This window comes from Plecotus auritus (genome assembly GCF_963455305.1).
Source record: "Plecotus auritus genome assembly, chromosome: 4".
Taxonomy (NCBI): Eukaryota; Metazoa; Chordata; class Mammalia; order Chiroptera; family Vespertilionidae; genus Plecotus; species Plecotus auritus.
Window position 1 is genome coordinate 69,006,601 of NC_137775.1, and position 24,503 is coordinate 69,031,103.

Consider the following 24,503-nt stretch of genomic DNA (forward strand, 5'->3'; position numbering starts at 1 on the left):
CAGTTAACTTATCAAACCCAAGAATGTGTTGTGTTTATTCAAATACACTGGCTTTGTTTTCTCAAGTTGCCCAGTAATTTGAGGGCAAGCCAGGTATTGGAAGATTTAGCTGTGTGGTGAAAAGTCAGGTCATCAGGGGCAGGTAGGACCCCTCCATGGGCCCCTCCCAGATACTGGTGTTATGAGTGGTGGATGTCACAGCAACATGGACATTTGACAGAACCTGGGCTGTGGAGTCAGAACCTGGTTCTGCCTCACAACGGCTTTGTTACTCTGGCATTCCACTTCACCCCTCTGATCCTCTTCCTAAGAAAACAGGAGATGATACCTTCCTCACAGTTGTGCGCATAGTGTTACCATAAGTATGTGGTGTTGCAGGCACAGTAGATACGAATAAATGCTGTTTGACTGTTGGAGAACCTGTTAGAGCAAAATGGTTGAGAACAAGGTCTCTGGAGTGAGGCTAGAGGCTGCTTCCCTGTTCTACCACTTATCAAATTTATGACTGATAAAGAGTCAAATTTCTCATTTTTCTAAACTTTAGCTTTCTTGGTTAGAAAATGAGGATATTCATACTTATGTCTAAGGTTGTTAAAACTATTGCAAGATAAATATATAACAGTAGAGTCACTGACATAAAGTGCTCATTAAATTCCATTCACCAATGAAAATGTTAATAATATATTACACCTCTCTTTCTGTGCTTTGCAAATATGTATATGCTGGAAAATTACATACTGGTTCCCCACAGTTAAGGTAACTAACTGTCCCAGTTTGCCCTGAAGTATCCTGGTTTTAGCACTGAAAAGTCTTGCATCTTGGGGAAACACCTGAGTCCTCCACAAACTGGGACCATTGGTTGTTCTACAAGCTTAGCTACAATTCATCAAAAGCAAGCTCTCAATGGGATCTCTGCATCCTGTACAGTCAGCGAGGTCTGGCATGCCCCTGTCCTCATCTACCCAGGGAGCACTCAAGGTAAGTGAATTCTCCAAGATGATCGAACCTAGTAAAGATCAGCTCACAGCAGCAGGGTTTCTATGCAAAACAAGTTTTTTTCTTTCTTATGGTGTATGTGAGCCTAAGATTTGACTTTGAAATATTTCCTGAACTTGCTTCTATCCTTTTTGGTTTTTCAAACTTGTTGTGGCTAAGCATATCCCCAAGAGGAGGGCAGCATCCTCTGCCTTGCCTGGATGCATTTTGGGACACGCCTCTTTGGTTGTCTTCGGCCACATGGTCTGTTCTGTGAAGCATATTCACATCCTGTGTTCCAGGTAGACTCCGCAGAGTGAGGACACATCTCAGTGACACAATGACTTGTAAAAATGCAATTATATGACATGCTCTGTAGAGAGCCTCTAAATGTGCATACTTCCTACACACTTTAGATTGTACTGCTTAGGGATTTTGTTTTCTTTTGATTAGCTAATTATAACTTTTGGCTAGTATTAATATGTATGTAAGAGCTCTAAATGAAGAATTATTTTATTTTTCTTTCTTTTGGTTAAAAGAATTAGGTCATGACTCATTTCCAATATAAACATTTAATGCTTTTATTATACTAAAAGTTATCTTGCAAATACTAATAAATTCTTCTAAATCTAGGTACCAATGCACTGGCCATTTTTGTCCTACAGAATCTAAATTTGTGTCTCTGGCCTCTGAATTAAAAATGAATGGTGGCCAGAAATCTATGAAAAGTCTAGGGACCAAACCATCTTAATCACATTGAATAATATTTTATTTTTTATTAATATATATTTATTGACTAGTATGTAAGACTTTATGCCAGAGTATGCATTATATGCCAGAATATATATATATATATATATATATATATATATATATATATATATATTTGTAAATTCAAACTAAAATAAGTAACTGAATATTAGCTCACATTTCCACACTATAACACTGAAATACATAAAACATACCTTAATATACTAGGAGTTTTGGATAATGTATTTTGGATTCTATTAAAAAAGAACCTACTATTAGCATAGTGGAAGTAGGTTAAAAGTAAGACACCTGGACTCATATTCTACTACTCATCAGCAGTGTCAATGGGTCAATCTCTTAATCTCTCTAACCCGAGTTTATCATTCATAATAGGGATGATGTTACTCTCAGGACTTTTAGGGTTACTATGGACAACAAACTGATTCAATCATTAATCTGAAAATATTGAGTAAATGTATTTTATTAAATTATAAAGCATTATATAATTTTAAGTATTATAAGACTTATTTCATTAAGCAAAAACTCATGCTCAAATATTTAACTATCAGGACAAAAATGACACTGAATAGAAAATGGTGTGAGTGGCACATGAGAGTGGGATGAGGTGTGCATGTTCTTGAAACTCAAGTCCAAAGCCAAAAAATCAAATGTGATCCAAAAGACAGTAAGATAAGATGTCGACAATGTGCCAACACAGCAGGCCGAATGGTTTTCCTCCTCTGTCCCTTGGGAAGATAGAATTGATGGGCATTATAACAATAATGATATCATGAGGAGTAATATTTTGGCAGCTACCTCCTAGATGCATGACTGCAGTGGGAACCAAACATTCAATACGATTACTGCTATCTAGAAGGGAAAATCCAGGGATTTTCTATTCCTTTGAACCAGATATTACCCTGAACAGAAAGTATGAATTAAATCCTTATCTATAAGAGCAGGGCAGACAAACAGAAACATATAAAATAATAATTGTTTTCTAGCTGTCAGTGCGGATAAATATTCTTAATTTTAATAGTTTCTTCTTTGATGTGAACTGCTCACAATACAAAATAATACCAAATGTCCTACAAAATCATTGCAGGGAAAAAAACTACTGTTAAATAATTTTGCTCATTTCAATAAGTCCTTTTATATAACTTTCTCATATATTATGAAAGAAAGGAACACTTTTAAATGGTTAAAAAGTTACATTAATATTTACCTTTTGTGGAAGAGTTATATTTTTCTTGTTCTTCAATGAATTAAATGCACATAATGATGGAAACAAAAGAAAGAAATCAGCAAATTTATAGTTAGACATGAAAATGTGAATCAACACAATGGTATGAATAATAGAAAGATATAACATGTAACGTTACATGATAAATTACGATGACAAACATGAGGAAGTCTCAAATATGGTTCTAAAATTAACCAAAGAAAGAATGAATACAATTTTAGAGATTTAAAATATAAACAGAAACTGGAAAATTAATACATTTGGAATTTGAAAAGTACATTTTGTGGTATTTTTTTCTTGCTTTATAAGAATTAAAAATATTTCAGCATCAATTTTACTAAAATATTTTAATTTTAATCCATTGTGACTCTTTATTGTAAAACTATTTAAAATATATTTAATATTCATAACTAACATCTTTTATTTAAAAATATAGCACTTCAGATAATTTGAAATTTAATATAATCAGTGACAAAAAAAATTGCATTTTTTACTAGAAGTAGCATTTTCTTTTCCATTATGAAAAATATTCTGTAACATTTTCCACATGGAAAATATCTAATTTAAGAAATCCTTTCTTCCTTTTCAAATGAATGACAATAAAATATGTCATGGTGAAATTGTTCTTTGGAGACTATATTTCTTAGACATTTCATAAAGCTTTACATCAACCTCCATGTTGGTACACTACTTACTGAGAAATAATAGCCTATCTAGGTATTTCTGAAGAGGAATATCATTAAAGTATGGGTAGCAGATATAATAACAAGACAAATATAAGTGGCACAGCGTGTGTTAATTCATGAACAATCTTTAAATACATTTTCTCTAAAAGACATCCAGTTGAGAAAAAAAAAGTTATCATTTGGTTTCAGAAAACCATACAACATTTTTATGCAACCAATATGTTGCTTTCAAGCCTCATTCTACATAAGGGTGACATTGGCATACAACATTGAAATATAACCAGTTAAATTTCTTGGAAGTCTTTGTTCTCAATTATCATAATACCATTTGAGTTGTCTAAATTTTAAGGCTATTTTTTTCAGCTACTGTATCTCAAAATCTGTACTGTAATCGACCCTCTTCTTTTCCCCTAACAAAACTTTAACATGAATTCCACATAACATTCCTAAATCAAAAACAACACTGTGAAATACAGTGTTATAAAAAATTAAGTAAAAATGCTTTTTCAAATGATATGGTGACCTTTAAAATAACACATATTGCTTTTATAGTATAAAGAGAGAGTAGTAAAACTGAATTACAGAAAAATAAAACAAACAAACAAACAAACCAAAAACCCAAACTAATAATCTCAACATGAATCCTAGACACAACAATGTGGACAACAGTATCCAAAAACTGTGTTTTAATAAAATTTTTTATAACATTAACAAGAAGTTGTATCACTATCCAGGAATCTAAACTAAACCATTTGGAATATTAGCTCTTACCATCAACTGCTTATCAGCTCAATTATTTTAAAAAAAATGAAAAATACCCTCTTAAAAATTAAAGAAACAAACAAAAAAAGAAGACTGGAAGGAAGGAAGCCAAGTGCAGCAGAGCCTTAATCAATTGCAAATAAACTGCATTAATATTCAAAGAAGATAGAACTAAAGTTTAACAAATAATATCAAAAGAAAAAAAAAGATAATTCTGTAGCCCCAAGAACAACAATGCAGTCAATGTTAAGTAGAACATGCTAAATTCTGCCTATTCATGGGTCAAATTAGAAGTGTACTTTTAAAAACATATTTTAGGATACACAAAGACTGTTCCGTTTGAAATAAGTCAGTAATAAGATGATGGACATTTTTATCCAAAGCACATATTAAGCACATATCATAAAATAAACCAAATCTATTTTAATTACAGAAAAACACTGAGATATAACATGTGTTGTCATATTCTTAATAGGTTGAATTTATATAACCATGAATTTCAGGAAACTCAAATAAGCGTTTACTATTGTCTTTGTGATGTTAAATAGCAAAATAACGCCACCAATTTCATCCTCAGTCACTCCTTTCTTACCACCTCAATTCAATCCTTACAAATTGATGATTTATCTGAAAGACAACTGTGAATATGAATATAATAAATAGTAATGTTGATATTAAATAGAACATGAGCTTTTTTAAACACTCAAATCCAGCATACAATCCAACTGATTTCAAAGATGCAATTCTTATTTTACAGAAATAATATAACTATAATCTCACTATATGAGAGTTATAAGCAATTATCCTTATTTGATTTGAACCTGAAGTGTTTCAGCAACTGGAGGAAATGCAAAGAATTTTAGGAACACATGACTTTTTAGATTTCAATCTTGAGCTAGATATGGCCAGTAATACTAAGCTTGCAGCTAAACACCAAAATGCATAGTTTGTTTAGTTGTGCAACAGGAAGTTATGACTGGATAATTTACATAAACACCAAACTTTATTTTTTAAAAGTAAATTTTAAATCCATTTCATCTAGGCTATCGCTATTGCTAATTACAGTCTTAATAACACAAATTAATGAATTCTCTTCTCAAAATGTTCCCAAGAAAAAAGAAAGCTTATTAAACATATGAATGAGAATTCCAGGGAATTGCTATTTTAGAAAAGAAAATCAGACTTTCACATATCCTTATATTTTCCCAATGAACTAATTAAATACCTGTATATGAAGCCTTTATAGCAAAGCATAACATATCAAGGGGATGTATGATTTTAAAAAATAATACAAATCCAGAGATTACTATAGCAGCATTCCTCTATGAATAAGCGGATCCTTCTTAAAATCTACACTAATTTTTATATAACCAAGTATTCTGCTTACCAATTCTGTCATATAAGTCTTGGAAACAATGCATTTATCTTTTTAGAACTCTTAACATTCTGTGATACATTCAATAGAGCACTTCAATTAAGTGAGGAAACAGGTACCCAACACTCCCAACACAAAGTGGAATAAAAGCAAACATCGTTAACAACCAACACTGTTGAAAAAATATTCAAGATGTTAACCTTTCAGTTGTTTCAAAAAAATAAAGATTTATAATACATGTTTTAAATGTAAGTCCACTGCATTTATATTACAACCTTAAATTAAAAATTATTCCAGGAAACTGCTTAACAATTCCCTGTTAAGTTATGTGATAACATATACAGTACTGATAATACATCATTTCACCTACTGAGAAATGGAATAGCACCTTGGGTCACATGAAGGACACAGTGACTATTTTAAGCCAATATTTAAATTATCTTGCCCAGATATTTTAGGGAATTTATTTCCATTATCAAAACACTCCCCCCACCCAATTCCAAGAAAATAAAACACAGTGTGTATATCCGTAAAAAAAGGAAAGTTTAAGTAACACAAACTGTTAACAAAACTCTAAACTGTGTACTCTAAATCACTTTTTATCACATTTATACAAAAACACAAGACCTTGCAAATAATTTAAAATAAAACACATTAGTAAAGCCTTCTACATGATCAAGTATTTAATCAAGGACCTATTTGAAAAACAAGGTCAAATAACTCTTCTTTTAACACAATATACCATAGTGCACTGAGGTTTTAAAAATATGATTTTCCTTCTTTGTCCTTTTTAAAAAAGTTATCTGCAGGGCTCAATCCATCCTTTCAGTGGACCATCTAAAATTCATTCATTCACTCACTCAGCCAAAACACAGTCTCCACCATGAACCATTATAACTTGGTGCTGGAAATAAAATTCTAAAGAAACTTAAATTCTTAGGATTCAGCAAACTACATGTAATCAAAATTCTATTTGTTTACTAAAAGACGTATCAAAAGAGGTGGTTCTCAAATCCAAGATTTTTGGACAATGATCTCTCTTTAGTGGATACCTTGTTCTATACTGCCGCTTCTCACTGGCACTTGTGGGAGCTGTCTGCCCCTCCGGCTGCTGAAGGAAGTGTCCGCAGGAGGAGAGTGGGCTGGACTTCCTTGTCGGTGTGTCCTGCGGAAAACAACAAAGGGGGGAAATGAAACGATAAAGTCCCAAGAGGGCCTGACAAAACCTTTTCCTTCTTCCTGTCACTATTAATACAGTATAAAATCCCTAACTAGGCCTTTGGAAGAAAAATGAAATACTTTTTACTATGTGTAAAGTATTACAAAAAGGAGCTAAAAGAGGTAGGGCAGTGTCTGTCACATAGTTCTGCATAATAAATTCCCGACCTGAGCAGAATCGGACTCACTTCTTTTCATGAACTTTCCATGAAGCTGTGGCTTTCTGTTAGGTTATCAATTTTCGGTCGTGCTGAACCAAATATATCTACTCCCAGCCTCTGAATCTTCACAGCATGGGTACATTAGTTAAGAAAGGCTGTTACCTAAAATGCTACTATTTAATCCACATTTTTACTGAGAATTATTTATAAGTGATAAAAACAGTTATAGTTGCAGACTTTTTATAAATCACCATTTACTTTATTTTTAAATAGGAAAATCTTGAAAGATATTTAAAAATAAATAACCTTGGACACATGTTATGAAATTACAAATAAAAATGTTAGAAGCAGGCAGATATGTTACCACCATGCAGGAGTAAGCTGACCTCCATCTGCTGGCATTGAAACATACTTCTTTTCACTAAAGACCTTTAAAACTAAGCTTTTACTAAGCACCTATAAAATGTTTTTTAAAAAATTCCTTGTACTTTTTAAAAAAATAGACATTTGATTCCACATGATTTCTTATAAAGAACTCCATATACTTAAAATATATATATATATATATATATATGGATATGCCACAAACAGATGGAAGGACATAACACAGCCAAATTTAATCGTCAATGATAGCTAATTGGCAGAAACTAGAGAATACCACCAGCACAGTGGAGATAGATGCAAGTAAGAGAGGATGTGGGAGAGGTTCAAGTGTCACAAAGAGAGGATTAAGAGTCATGGTGTCATAATGAGTGAAAGCGAGGGGTGCTCAGGAAGGTACAACACCACACCAACACCCGGAGGCAGGACATGAATGCTGAGCTGGACAATGAATAGCGACCTGGTCAGAAGCGGAGAAGGTGGCGCCGACCCTCCGGGGGCAAGGTGGTGGACAGAACACAGGGTTCTGACACTAGAGTGCTCACTCGACCTCGAGCGAGTGGGATGTTTTCCCCTAAGGACTGGCTGATCAGTCGCTCTTGGGGCTGCGTATCCCCTTCTAGAAAGACATGGTGGGAGAACCCTAAAACATTAGGGTCAAAAAAGATCTTCAGTCAGCAGCAGGTTCACATTAACTTTGACACCAACACATCTGTCCAAGGAAAACCTGGTTACTCTTACAAGACAGTTATTTTTAAAACCCAGAAGGAAACCCATCGTGCAATGACGGAAATGCAGTTCAATTCAAACTGACAGGTTATTGCAAATATGCACGCCAAGTGGTTTTAGAAGGCTAGATTCCTTCACTGTAATAAAGCTCTTATAAGTTCCATAAGGGCAGAGACTTATGTCTGCTCTCTCTCTTTCTCTCTCTCCTCAGCTGTATCTCTAGGGCCTAGAACAGAGTTGAACAAGAGCAAGAGCTCATAAAGATACCCTATTTAAATGTCAGTATGATTACAATAATGACCACAGGGATAATTTAAGCACTTGCTTTCAAGAAGAAGTATACATTGCAGAACTCTGTGTATATTTTTTACAATGTTTATGCCTACTTTTACTCTGCAATAGGAAAGTCTATACCAAATAGCAACAGGAAGACATCTTCTGAGGTTAATTTTAAACAGTCCAACAAATTAAAATGACATAATGAGATGGAGAATGCTTCCTCCCTGAACTGACTAAATGCAAAAGTCAGATATAGGGATATCATGTCCTTTAATACCTAAAAATATCTAAAGATATAGTTGTCCATAAACTGACAGTTATCTCAATATGAAATTCAAAATTATAATGAAGCCAATTTATGAGTTAAGGATTACTAATTAAAAATTGATGTTTACATCTACAGTAGTCTCTCCTTATCCACAGTTTTGCTTTTCATGGTTTCAGTTACTCAGTCAATCGTGACCCAAAAATATTAAATGAAAAATTGCAGAGATAAATAATTGATAGGCTTTAAATTGCATGCCATTCTGAGTAGCACATGAAATCTCGTGCCGTGCCAACCCTCTCTTACCCAGATGTGAATCGCCCCTTTGCCCAGTGTATTTACACTGCAGGTGTGTTACCTGTCTGTTAGTCACTTAGTAGCCACCTCAGTTATCAGATCAGTTATCAGAGAGGAAGAGAGAGAGACACTACATTCACATAACTTTTATTACTGTGTATTGTTTTACTGTTCTATTGTATTAGTTATCATTGTTAATTCTTACTGTGCCTAATTTATAATTAAACTTTATCATAGGTATGTATGTATAGGCAAAAACATAGTGTATATAGGGTTCCGTACTATCTGCAGTTTCAGGCATCCACTGGGGGTCTTGGAAAGCATCCCCAGTGGATAAGTAGGGACTACTGTACAGCGTGGGGGAAATAGTAGGTTTACAGCTGTTCACATAGAAAATAATACAATAATTAATAACAATACAAGAATAAACGGTTTCCCACACTCACAACTGTAAACTTATTTTTGCCCTACCCTGTATATATGCTTCTTTAAAACAGGTATGGATTTTTGTCTTTTCTTCATTTGTAGTATGTATCTTAAATTAAATACCTGATTTGTATTAATTTTACAGTGATAGAAGCTTGTACTATTTCAGGTTAATCATTTCTCACCAGATCTATTTTTTTTCTCTGACATGAACTAAAAGTCTCTTAGTAACAAAACAGTTCCTGCCATCAGTCAAACTATAACAAATATGAAAGCACAGACCAAAGGGGAGGCTCAGAAAACCACTTTGCCTGAAAGAGAGAAGTGTGGAAGAGAGAGGAGTGTGGCAGGAAGGCTGAATCACAGGCAGAGAAGCTGAGGACAGCTAAATGCAGACTGTGAAGAGAGAAGAGCAAGGCTTTGGAGATGAGAGATAATGGCCCCAAGTACAGCTTGTTTTAGTCAAGACGAAAGGAGACTTAAGAAATTCTGAGGTACAGGAGTGAAATGTCGAGAGAATCCAGGCGGTGGAGCCTTTATCTTTTCAATGAAATGGTAGGGCTAAGAGTGTAAGAATGAAAGAGATGAAGAACAACCATAATAGAGAATGGAACAGAAGAAAATGAGAGGTAAGTAGAATGATAGTGACAACTTTTCTTTACTGAGCATCAAAATGAAGCCATCTATATATGCCAGGCACTGGGGCTATGTGTGTATACATATATGCATGTTTGATGTATGTTTGTATGGCTGAATGTGTATGTATATATATATATATATATATATATATATATATATATATATGCACACATACTCCCATATGTATGTTCTTCGCTTGTATATCACAACAGCTCTGAGAAGTGCTTTTATCCCTATTTTATGGATGGAAAAACTGAGGATCATAGAGTGACTTGCCAAAAGACAGAGAGAAACTGAGGTAAAGGCAAGATCCACACAGATCTATGGAGCCCCAACATCCTCCCTTTTCGACCTATGGAGGTAGAATATACTTCTATGATGGAAAAAAAAAAGAAAGTTCACACCCCTGGACACACTGTTAATCTTTGTCAGACAACTATAAATATATGTCCAAGTATCACATTTTTTTAGCAAGATTTCATAGTATTGGCTTCTGAGAGTTTGAAGGAACAAAACATATTGAAAATGGCATTTAGTGAACATCCAATCTGCTATATATGTCTATACATATCTCATATTTTTTAAACAAAAACAATGAGTCTTCTGGAAGAAAATTCTAACTAAACCTCAGTGTGTCTGACTTAGTCCACCATCCACAAATCCATATCCAACCACTAAGTTCATTCCATGCCTACTCTCTTCACCTAAGACTAATGTTTAAGACATGAACTTAAGTAAAACACATTTCTCACCAAAACCTTAGGTGGCTAGTCAGACATGTTGCAGTAAGCAGACTTGCAATAAATTGTGTCTGTTGCAACTTAACAATATAGTTGTGTTTTTAAAAGACTTTTTAAAGGATGAACATGCATGTGCTATTTAAGGTCAAATCTTCAAAATGGTTCGTCCTATAATGGCCATGACAGGCCTAAACAAGCTCTTCCCAGTAGCATTGGATCGACATAAAATGCAGACTCAAGTAATTCTAAATACTAGTCCTGACGAAACATCTCTCCATTAGGATAAAGGGTGTAGTTCCCACAAGATGAGGCCACTAGCATAGGATGCAGAAATGGTGCTAGTAGTTCACTGGGTGGAATTCACATGAGGGTGAAAGTTCAGACTTTTACTGAGGAGTTTCCCCAAAGAATTTGAAGCACTGTTTTAAACAGCTAGGCACAAAAGTCAGAGGTCTGTTCTGCCTGTGTTCTATATGCAAATGATCAACATATCTTTCAAGATATTTTCTTACAAGGCTGTTCCTCATAAGGCCAAATTTGTTTAGGCCAACAAAGGACCTTCAAAATTATAATTCTTACACAGCAAATTGTTCTAGAAGCCAAGGCATTACTGTGTAGTATGACTCCTTTGGGGAAGTCATAAACTCCCAAAGGCTAAAAATCAGCATACCCAGCATTCATACTGTGACCTCAATTCACCTGTAGTTAGATGTCAACTCAAGGTATAATCTAATGAAATGAGAACTAACCAAACTTTGAAAATCCAAAACAATTCTTCTTTTGTAACTAGCTATTCAACAATACACTTCAAAACTATGTATGTAATTTACACTCCAATAAAAATCAAGAAGGAGCTGTAATTATAACCAAACAAATCTACACACCTGAAAGGTTTGAGTTTTCTTTATTAAAATCTACAGGCAACACCCTGGCAATGGGCAAGGAGACACCTGATTGGTGGTATTACTCTTATATCAATCAGGGGCAAAGCAGAGGTACAGTCCTTAGTTCATCCTAGCTTGATGCCTGTGTCGGTGGCCAGAGCTGTTTCATGCCTGAGGCACACACACAAAAACAAACAAACAAAAACCTACAGGCAAAGTAAGTAAAGGCAAGAGTAATATGAATATGGTCCTTACGCAGCAAATATCTGAGATTGGGAGTCAAATAAATCCTGCTATTCTCACTGAAGGGAGGATTTGTGTTTATAGATATTTTCAGTGCTGCAGAGAGAGACGCCCAAATATCACTCATCTGGAGTTAAGCACCTTTAGTTGATCTAATCATCAAACATTTTGCAAAATAGTATCTTATTGTAAACAAAAAACTTATTCATTGATACATCCTAAATACATACAAAATAAATAAGCATGAATGAAATGAAAAGAATACATTGAGGAAATTTTTCAGTCATGTCAAAATAACTGAAATTGTGTGTGCATGAGACAGCAAGGTTATAAATAATGGTTGAAGATTAAAAACTTAATAAGTTTAAGGTGTTTACAGAGCTGGTAAAGAGATTGCAGTTAGCTGAGTTGACAATAAAGAATACATAAATAGAAACATAATTAGTATTATTTCATTTATCTATCTATCTCTATCTATCTATCTAATCTATCTAAAATACTAAAATTCTGTGCTTCTCTCCCTTGTTCAAAGTCTAGTTCCCTTGTAAAACTGAATTCCCACTCAACACTTTTTGAGTTTCCCAGGTCCTTTCTCCATTCTAAGTTCTCTCAGTAGTTAATATCCCCAAAGACCATTAGCCATTAATAAATTCCATCTCCCCTTCCCATCTCCCTTGATGTGACTAATATCTACTCATGTTTCTGACCCCAGCTGAGAGGTAAATATCCTCTGGAAAACCTTTCTTTTCCCTTGCTCACTATTTTACTCCATGAACTAAGCACAATAGTTTGGCACATGTTTGTTAGTTGACTGAATCAATGTGTTATACCAATTCTATCTCAACCAAAACTACTTAACAGCCTCACTGGTGTCTTGCATCTACCCTCAGAACTTTCAATCTGCCTTCCAAAATGCTGTCAAAGTGATCAAACTTAAAATGAATCATGTACCTCCAGGTTAAAAGTACATCCATTAATGTATCATGGAATAAAGCAGAAAGTAAAAATCTATAGCATGGCCCACAAGGGCATTCATAACATAATCTTTAAGAATTTCTCCAGTTTTATTTTCAGACCTCTTTCCCATCTCCTGTATCCTATTCTCCCTTCCCAAATGGGTACGGTTTCCTCCAACTCAAGAGGATATTTCAGCCCTAGCCTGTTTGGCTCATTGGATAGAGCGTTGGCCTGCAGACTGAAGGGTCCCGGGTTCGATTCTGGTCTAGGGCACATGCCTGGGCTGTGGGCTCGATCCCCAGTAGGGGGCGTGCAAGAGGCAGCCAATCAATGATTCTCATCATTGATGTTTCTATTTCTCTCTTCCTCTCCTTTCCTCTCTGAAATAAATAAAAACATATACATATATATGAGGATATGTCAAGCCTCAGTGCTTTCTCACATTGTTCCCTTCTCATGCAATACTCTACTCTTCCCATCTACTTTTATATAACTGGATTTAACTCAAGTGACACCTGTTTATAAAATATTTACTAACTCATCAGCACCCCACTCTTTTCCCTGTGTTCTCACTGTATCTTGTGCATATTTTTATGATACTTGAATATGCTTATTCATTTACATCTATCTCATCCTACATGCTTTCAATAATAGTTGGATGAATAAATATGTTAATTGGATTTTTGGTGTTTATTACAACTATGTAAATGCGAACAAATATCTCGCACCCAAAATATTAAAAAAATTTGCAGGATTAGAGGAATTACACAAATGAAAGATCAGCAGTCCTTATAATTTCTAAGTTAACTCAACAAATATCTTTGGTTGCAATATACAAGTAGAATCTAGATTATCCATTTGTAGGAAAACCATTTTTAAAAGGCATTATTCAGATAAATAACAGATACTCAAATATTTGCATATTTAGGTACTATGTTCATTGTTAACATAATCTCAGAAACAAAATATGAATGTCCTAATATGTATACAGAAATAAGTATGCATTTAGTTCTCTTTAAAAATCAGAATAATCACTAAAAGTTATACGTGAGATTTTTCTTGATCCCTAAGATATAAGGGCTGCCTTCAAATCACTCTTGGTTTTTTGATGACACTATTCCCACATAGGTGATTTATTTACACAAATGTCTTTCGATATCACCATCTGTGTATAAGAGCTGATCTGATCATATAAAATCCGAGTGAAGGCACCCTGAATATATTAGTAAAACAGAAGATGGCTGCACAGCACAACACCGAGCCTACCTTTCTGCATCAGAAGCAATGCCTTTCCTAGTCTGTTTTTGGATGCTAGATCTTTCAGATTTTCTGGAGTGCCTGTGGAATGAAGTGTTAAAGAAATACAAAATATATGATGAATAAAGCTGTGGTAATATCATACAATGATAAAAGCAACAGGCATGAAAAATGGTAACCATCTTACCTAATGGTTTTGTCAGTCAGTACTTTTTAAAATAAGATAAAAATCAGAACTTGTACTGTGTGGAAGACACAAATTGTCCAACAGGAGACAACAAGCTGACATTCCATTAGTCTAGATGGGCAAGTCAACAGTAATGACTTAACAGGGACGCCTGCTGAGCAACTGTGCCTCTCCTAATGAGTAAATAAATCCAATGGTGAATGCAGTGATGACAGATGTGATGACAGCAATGGTTTAAGTGCAAAAAGACCACAAAGGGATGAAGTGACTTCACTTTTACAAGTTGAAACTTGGTGTTACAAAGATGTTTCCTTTGTTTCTTTTTTCTCCCACAGAATTATGAGGAGAAGAAAATGCCATAGTGAAACATTTGACATAAGTAAGAGTATTTTAAATTAACTATTAAAATGATCATAAAGATGCCTTTGCAATTACATATGGCTTTTTTTTGCAATCATATAGCATTTTAAAAAGCCAATCACTTCACAAATCAAAGAAATAATAATATTCCCAATTTACTCCATGACCCAAAAGTACATATTTCACTGAACATTTGGGACTCCAAATGCATTTTCCCAAAGAAATAATGTTTATATATAAAGCTTATATCCCTAAGGCAGTTTATATATGCCTATTTAACCTAAAATGTGTCTGGACTACAATATATTTGAAATAAATATAAAATATCATGGTGAAGAAACTCACATACCAAAAAAAAAGAAACCATAAAATAAAATTGTATTTTATCTCAATCATTGATTGTCTATAATTTATGCTTAATTTTCTTTCCCAATATTCCTTCCTTCAACAATGTTTAGGAGGCAACTGCTTGACTTTTTTAAAGATATAACTGACATATAACATTATATTAGCTTAGGTGTACAAAAACTGATTTGATATTTGTATATATTGCAAAATGGTCACCACAATAGGTCTAGTCAACATCCATCACCACACAAAGTTACTTTTTTTTCCTGTGAAGAGAACTTTTAAGATCTACTCTCTTCCCTTTGCTCTGCTTACTTATTAATGCCAGATATCCTTAGTGTTAAACATATATTATTCCAAGCCCTGTTAGGCACTAGGGACACAATTCAAAGTACCAAGTCTGCCTTCATAGGGTATAGAGACCTCTGGGCCTGCTCATTTGTTCCAATTGGCATTTTATTGGTAGAAGACAAATAAGCAACAACAACAAAACCCCTGAGACTAGTAATCTATATAGTATGTTCAAAGATGATACATGCTAAAACAAGAAAAAGTAAACTAGGGCAAGAAGGGTCAGAAATGTGTGTGGGAAGTGGCTGGGGGCAGCTGCAAATTACCACTTTAAGTAGGGTGCTCAGGGAAGGACTCACTGAGTTGGGGTCATTTTAACAAAGACATAAGGTGAGGGAGTTAGCCATGTATATATCCAGGGAAAACATGTCCCAGGCAAAGGTAACATCGAGTACACAGGCCCGAAGTCAGTTATGTGCCTGGTATGTTCAAGCCGCAGTAAGGAGACCAGAAAGGAAAGTGTTAAAAGAGGAGCATCAGATGATAAGAGTCTGGGGTTGGGGGAGCTAGGGATGCAGAGAATCTGGTAGCCTTTGTACAAACTTTCTAACATTGCCCAACAAAACACTTATAGGCATATTTTAGAACTTGTATGCTTTTCCTCCCACCCCTAGTAATTTCTATGAATCTTTCTAGACTCAGTGAGAGTTTACTTCCTCTGTAAAACTCTTAACTCTTCCTCTTCTCATCTCCTAAAACTTAATGATTCATATATTAGATTGATCATCACTGTAACTGATGATGCTGATGACAATGATGATGATGGCTCTAATATCCAACACTTGCTGCATGTTAGCATGATCAGTGTAACTGCATTGTCTCATCTAATCACACCAATCCAGCCAGACAGGTACTACTCTTTTACCCTATTTTTTAAGAATAGGAGATTGAGGCTGAGAGGTTAAATAATTTGCTCTAACCCACGTAGCTATTACATGTCAAACCATGAAATGAACTGGGTCCAAAATAATATCCTGTGCACACTGCATCTGTAGCATAAACAATACTGGAACGTAGTAACTAAAAGCTTGGATGCTGGGTCAGACTGTCTCAGTTTAATCTCAGTGCTATCTCTGTCTAGCAGGGTAATTTTAGTCAAATTACTTAAACCTCTCTGTTACTGTTTTCTTCCCACTGCAATGTGGCAATAATAATACTACCACCTCACAGGTTTGCTAATTCTAAACATATCAATATTATGTGGTTATTTGTATTTCAGTAATGATAGTTTCATACTATGATGTAGAATGAGGATTTGTGGTAGTTATAGCACTGCTTAGAACAGCAAGGGGTAGGTGCTTTAAACATATTAAATCAGAGTCAATGCTTCATAACTGGGTGATAAATATTCATACAAAAGTTCATACATCTAACTTTTTAATTGTTTTCGCTTTTAACCTTCTTAAGGATGTCCTTTTTTTTCTCTCTCTCTTCTAATGCCATAGAAACTTATTTTGTTGAATAGTCTTCTAAATATTTGTACAAAGGATATGTATTTATAATTCTTCTAACCACTTGGAAGAATCTTCAAATTGAGTGAAACTGATATACACTTAATTGTGGTAATTCAGTAAAAAGTGAGAATAGAGAAAAAATTTTAAAATTCCAATGTATTTTCTACCCTGAATCCCAAGTTATAGCTGAGAATATACTGTATGCTTGAAACACAGCTCTTTCTAGAGATAAATAAAAGCTTGTGCTATGTAAATGAGGAAAGGTTAGAAAAAATCAACCTATATTTATGTATTACAGTATTGAAACTATTAATCATGTAATCATAAAATACATCACAGTGAAATAAACTAGCTCCTACCTTAAACTAGTCCTTCTAAGTTCCTTGTGGTTAGGAACTGTGTCTGGTTATTATTGTAACATCAATACCAAGCACATAGTAGCTGTTAACTATTTGTTGAGTGGATGGTTAAAAACAGTAATATTTTGAGTACTATACTAGAATTTGAAAGTCTAAAAAGTTAAAATAAGTTAAAAAAAACCTAACTATAAAACTCAGTTTACATCAAATGAATTTAGAAAAAAACTTTGCACTGTTTATTGAACTTCAGTGTATTATAAAATACCACAAATAAGAACTGCTCTCTGGTTACTGCCTTATGCATAATGAAGTGTCAGCCATTATTACTGGACCAACGTGTGTTTCTCATGATTCAACAGGGAGCATAGAATCAATTTTAGAGTCTAACTAGTGTCTCAATTAGACTTCAGTGAGTCCCTCTACAAATATCTAAGTTTAAGGAAGAGAAAACTAAGCCCTAGAAAGTTTAAGAGACAACCCAAGGTAATTAGATGGTGAGGACACCACCATCATGTCCCCATGTTCTTAGGTTCTCTGTCCACTATGCCACCCAGTGACATTGGATTATTTAATGTTTATTGAAGGAATCCCTGAACAGAAGTGAATGAAACAGAGTTATACTATTTCCATAATATCTTCTTATTTTGAGTTTTATCATGCTTTTGTTCTATTAAAATTTTTTATCATTTAATATCATCTATCTTTTTTATCATTCAATACACTTAATTTTAAATGTATTAAAATACATTTTTTTCTAACTTGCCACTCACAAATTGTGGTTAATATGAAGCCACAAGTATACTGACATTATGATTCATAAATAGTTACGTACATAAAGGTTGATAGAAGTTACTACTCATATATTAAAATAATGTTATTTACAAAGAGATACGTTGTCATTGGAATGATATTCTTAAAAGTCTCAACATTTTTAGTAACAAAGCTGCAAGAAAATTCTCACTACATTTTTAAAGTCAGAACATTCCCTGGGGCTACAAATTTCTATTTTTTTCTCATTATTATTGTAAATATCCTATAACTTTAAGAAATCATTCCTATATTTAGATAAAAATACTTCCCTGTTAATTCAAAACAAATTTTTTTGAACCACTTCAGATGACATCAAGATTGGTTACTGGTGAAATTCAACTACTGAGAAATTATAAATTGTGTGAGTCTGCATATAATGAGAAATAAGAGGTCAACTAAATGCTTTCCAACTTACTAGAAAACTCTCTTAAGCAAAAGTTTACTTTTAAAAATTATCTATTATTTTCAATATTGTCAATAATGCCCCCAAACCAGGATATCCAAAGGCTGATTATATGAGTTGTCACTGATTTTAGAATATTTTCCAGCTACCCAGGACAAAAGTCATCTTATCTTTCACTATCTTCAATTATGATGCTATGTTCACTTAATTTGCAAATTGTTAGAAACTCCTGAATGAGTAAAAAAAAATTGATAAGAGGTGAAATGCAAGTGTTAAGTTTTGCCGAGTGGTTGACATAGTTACCTCATAACTTAGCATTTGTTGATGAAATAATTTCTCATTTTTATGGTCACATGAGTTCTATAATAAAAGCTTATTGCAAATAATTTTCCGTTTCATACAGCAATAAATCATAATATCAAGGTATTTGAGATATATTTTTGGTTGAACAAAAAATTTCTTCACCAAAAAGTCATAATAAAAGAGTCAAGTATATATTCATAATTATGTATTAGTAAGAATTTCCTTTATAATCTTATTTAAAAGGGATATTTCTGAACTTAAAATCTATCCTTGAAGTCATGTATGCAATCCATGAAATAAAATAATATAATTCATAATACATATGTCTTTAAATGATAGCTAATTTTCATGTATGTAAGAACTAAAAACCATTATTTGGATTCCATCTTGCTCAAACAAGGCCCAGATAAACTTACATTTATGTTCATTACAAAAACTATCATATTTAATTCTCCTATACTCAAACAGTGACTATATAAAATTAAATCCTCTGACTCACTTGTTTTGGGATAATTAAAAGGCTTCCCAGAAATGCTTTTTATAAAATGAAATTGTAAGTTCCTTGATGGCCAGGACCTTGGCTTTTATAAACACTGTTGTGGCTTTAGCCATTAGAATAGTGCACAAAGTAGAGGCACATTAAGTATTTGTTAAATAAGTGAGTAGCAATGTGGATATAAAGTTTTATTTGATTTATACAATTATTTTATATTCTTATTTGAAAAGACTTTAAATTTATAATATTTTAGATGAAAGATTTTACTAATTTTCTAGTTCCAGAAATTTTATCCTATAAATCAGATAGCAGCAGAAGAAATACTTTAAAATCCAAAATATATAAATATAAGCAACAGTAAGAAGTAAATGATAAAATATCTTGAAAGCCTTCATAAAATAGCAGTTTGTGATCTTTTCCAACATTTGTAAAATGACTTATTAATTTGTTCTGACAGTGTATAATGTTTCTTTCAAGTTGAAATCCTAAAGATATATGGACTATGGATACAGAAAGTAAATGATATTACTCTTAAATAAGGTCACAATTACTCTGTTCTATACACACATACTTAAAAAAAATAAAGAACTGGTACACTGGCATGACTAGTTGTTCTATTTCTGAGATACTATATATACTATCTACTTAATAAAAATCACCAATGTGTTAACTGAATTTCTGCTTATACCAAAAGAGAAGCATCCAAAACACCCAATAAACCTTTGTGACCAGTCAGGAAAGATATTTAAAGATAAAAACTATATTAAAATATAACAAGCATCATAAAACAACAATTGAGGATAACAAACCAATGAAAAATATATATTGCGGCACTTCTGATACAGCAGAATGAAGTGGATTCAAAGCACGGATGCTATTTTTAAAAAATCTACTGTGTGGATTGACCCTAGGCTTTAACAGCATTTGGTGTAAAAACACAATATTATATATAAGAACGAGGTATTCTACTCTAAATCAGACATTTTTAAATATACCCCAAAGCCTGTATTTTATTAACAAGTTTATGTAGTAATAAAACAAGACAACTGAGACTACACCATCAACCAATATAACAAAGAATAGGTCCGGACAGATTTTAACATATTTTAAAGCACCTGAGAATTTTTATTTATTTACATGTAAACAAAACAATAGTCAAATATATTTTTAGAAATCGAAAACTATGAAATAAATGCTCATCCTTAAAACAGAACTCTTCCACTGAAATCAACTTTCTGTGTTTGCACGCTGCCATTCATTTCAGGGCATGCTACCCTCATTGCACTAATTCTGAGGTGCTTTATTAAAGCTGGATGCATTTATTGATGGAATCACAGCACATCTGGCTCTTGCCCCTGAAAGGAAGCATGTCATAACCAACATTGTTCTTGGTTATCCTTCACTTTGTGGCCTACTAGCCTCTTGAAGCCACTTGTCTGTGAGGAGGAGTTGACTAGTACCTGTCATTCTCCGGAGAAGCATGCTGGATTTGAATCCTGGGACTAGGAGGTCGTCTCCTATCTAGGGAGGGGGACCATCTACCCCTGTTTGCCCAATGAACAAGACAGGAAAAAACAGGACATTTAGTAACTCTTAAAATAAAAGAACATATGGAACAGTAGGACTGGAAAAGCACCCCAAAAAGGCAAAGTGTAGATTCTTTGCTCCATAATTTATCTTTACAAACCTTGGAAAGACAAATTGCAATATAATATTATAAGAAAATAAGATCTAAAAACTTTTAAGTGAATAAAAAAACAATTTATTTTTGAAGGTATTTGAAATCTATTGAATGTAATTTTGTCCTTTTAAAATGTACTTGTGTTTTTATACCTATCTATACACACATACATATGTATGTAACTTTAAATTTAAAAAGATGCATCCTTAAGTATTTGCCTTATGTTTGAATAAAACAGGTTTAATAAGCCACCCGTGCCTATTTGATACTAGGCCTTGAAATTACTGGATCAAATGGTAAAGGTGAGGTGTATAGCTTTAATACAAAGTAGACACAGTTTAAGTGCGAGAAATCAAAATGTTCTCTAGTGTGTAAACAATGACATGAAGAAATCCTTTGTGTGGATGCTAGCAGTGAAGTCTTAACAAGTTTTCTTGGGGAAAACTGCAGTACTAATAACTGAAATTTAAAAATTATGAAATTTAAAAATTACTGATGAATAAAAATGAGAAATACAGATAGGCATCATCCTAAAATAGCATTATCTTTAATAAAAAATGTAATTTTTACTTGCTCTCCATTGGTTAAACAGTTGTCTTTTTTTAATTTTGGCATTTATAATAATACACTTTTTGTGATTAACATTTAAACAAGTGTTTGAAACTTGGTTCATTCCTTTGTTAAACTATTTTGATATTCTGCCTGTATATAACCACAATTTAGAAGCCACTGGTCAAAAACTTAAAAGTGGCAATCAGGGACTGAACAGACCAGATTTGGGAAATTTTGTATATCAGATATAAACACATGGAACAGGATAATTTCTCCATATATTGGCTTCCTCATATGCAACAAGGAATAATGGAATGATCTTTAAGGACTCATCTAGCTGTAATATTTTTTAATTATCCAAAGTAGACTAGCCTAATGTTTCAAAAAGAAATCCAGCCTTTTTTTATAACTTGGCTAATTGGGTGTATTAGACAATTTGGACAAAATCAGCAAAGGGCTGTTAACATGTGATCAGGATATCTGAGGTCAGCAGGTACTTAATTCAGAGAGCTCCTTGGAAGCCTGTGCCTAATACGTCAGCTCTAGGTGGACAGACTCGGCCCAACTCAAGCAGGGCTTTGAGGAAACTGTGAAGCAAATAAAGATATTAAACAGCAGAATTTGGACAGAAGGAAAAACTGTGTTGCATGTATTCTTAAAAGTGTTATATGTTTGTAACATTAAAAACATTTGACATTAATTTTAAATTACATAATTATTTAAATAATTGGTCAGTCCAATATGAATGCTTTAAAATGTATCTTTTTACTTTACTGGCTTTTCTTCTCCAAATACAAAAAAGAGAAATATTTCTCAAATAAGTGAAAACAATTACAACTGCAGTGTTTCTACATTGCTATATTCAATTGTGTTAAAACTTATGGTATTATTGAAAACACAAAAATAGAGTTATGTATTTTTATAAAGTAATAAGGAATATTAACTCAACAGGATTATGAATAACCTTGCTTTCTGAGGCAAAATTCCAGTCCCTGTGTTGTTGTTTTTTAACACAAAAGTAAAGAAAAATGCTGTAATTATTGAACATGCAGTGAAAGCTATGAAGGAAAAAGGTGTACACTTAGAAACAAGCAATTGTGAATGCAAGCCATTAACAGGTAATTTTTGAAGAAATATTTAGCATACTTCATGTATATTTGTACACTCAAAGTCCTTCTGAATATGCTGATAGGTAGTACCAATGTAAGAACTGTCTTTGCTTTTTCCTCATATATTTTATATCATGGGAGTTAGATCAATTTATACCCAATTTCCCCCCAAATAATAGATATTACATACAGTTTAGTATCTTACATTTGTGAGCTGCAAATAGGCTAGAATGTTTTATATGCTTTTAAAATGTATGCAACTACCTAATCCTTTCCTTCTATCACACTAAAGAAAAGGACCAAAATCAAAATCTTTGTCCCCTGTGATTGAGCCATACACACAGCTTCAAACATGGCAGACTATGTTGTAGTTATTAATCATGAAGTTGAACTAAACCACCCCTTCTCGATTTCTCTTTCCCAAACAGCTTGCTTATAAGTTACATTTTAGTACTTTAATATCAGGCATTCTAAATTCATTAATTCAGGAACATCTACCTTGTTGGGAACCCATCCTTTTCACTGGACCCAAAATAAAAAAAAAGGTTACCTTGATGTCTATGGGACTGAATTAAAAGGCTGTGAGCTCCTTGCATAAGGCACTATAGTGTTGTGTTTTGATTTAAGAGATACATCAATTATGCATAGCACAGAATATGTAATCAATAAGTATTTATAAATATTTAGGTAGATAATAAGGAGATTAAGTCTCTAGGTTTTGTGGTAGTACAGGTAATAAATAATGAAAACCTTAACTAAGAAATAAATAGTTGAGAGGGGACCCACTGATGAGGTATAAGAGAATTAGAACGGACAGGACTCGGTAAGCAATTAAATGGTTCTTATATTGTGGCTTTTCCCCCAGCACTATATACCTTAAGACAAATATGTATGTATTTAAGTGTGTAGTTAATATACACACTTTCATATGTACACATCTTTCAACAGTGCATATATCTTGGCAGAACATGGCCAAGCAGCTTCATTATCCCAAAGAGAAATTACATGGAAATATGAATCATTCATTTCATAAATAGCACAAATAAAATATTTGTGAACTATTATGATATTAGAAACCAAATATGAACAAATGATTCCCATGATTCATTTTAGTCAAGGGGGAGGTATAGTGCTAAGAAAGGTTTTATAAAATATATGGTTATTTGACTTGCATTTGTGAAGAAAGAGTAGAATTTTTAAGTGGATAACAAAGGAAATGGGGCATTTTAATTTTAATGGAAATAAAACTAGGGAGACAAAAAGTAATACAAATTATTAATAGAGCTTAGGTGGAAATTTAATGTGATCAAGAGTGACAGTGGAACTGGAGATGGGCTGTAATGTGATCAAAGTGAAGTTCTGTTTTGAGTATTTTCAAGGGAATTGGTAGAATTCAATCACTCACTGATGTGAAGGAGGAGCAGGAGAAGTATTTCCAGATTCTGTGGCTGGTGACAAGTCAAGGCTATCAGATGTGAGAAAATTTTAGAAAGAGTTAACATTTTTCTATGAAAGGATGTAAGGGGAGATAAGGAATTCTATTTAAACTTTGACATACACAGGGTCTGGCAACCATTTATAAATTTAGGGCTAATACTCAGGGGGAAGGGCTGGCCTGGCCAATGACAGTGGATTATTGTCTTCGTATGCACTGGAGTGGAAACTTTTATTTTTTTATTAATTTCTTTATTGATTAAGGTATCACATATTTGTCCTCATCCCCCCATTCCCATCCCAAACACCTCCCCACGCATGCCCCCATCCCCTGTTGTCCGTGACCACTGGTTAGGCTTATATGCATGCATACAAGTCCTTTGGTTGAT

General features: G+C 33.5%; 1 protein-coding gene across 50 annotated transcripts in view; it reads right to left on the reverse strand.

Moving 5' to 3' along the window:
* The window catches only part of RIMS1 (regulating synaptic membrane exocytosis 1), a 436,905-nt gene that overhangs the window by 86,913 nt on the left and 325,489 nt on the right, over nt 1-24,503 (reverse strand). For 16 of the 50 annotated variants that reach the window (XR_013960390.1, XM_080664365.1, XM_080664362.1 and 13 more), the window contains 4 exons: nt 20,799-20,882; nt 14,277-14,348; nt 8,012-8,194; nt 6,844-6,956 (listed from right to left, as the gene is read on the reverse strand). Coding sequence is in view for 49 of the 50 variants with exons in the window: in XM_080664365.1 (XP_080520491.1) it covers nt 6,844-6,956; nt 8,012-8,194; nt 14,277-14,348; nt 20,799-20,882 (452 nt within the window). In the remaining variant the exon portion in view is untranslated. Of the gene's footprint in view, nt 1-2,950; nt 2,981-6,843; nt 6,957-8,011; nt 8,195-14,276; nt 14,349-20,798; nt 20,883-24,085; nt 24,146-24,503 lie in introns of all 50 variants that reach the window. The other 34 variants (XM_080664336.1, XM_080664327.1, XM_080664335.1 and 31 more) reach the window with 10 other exon arrangements.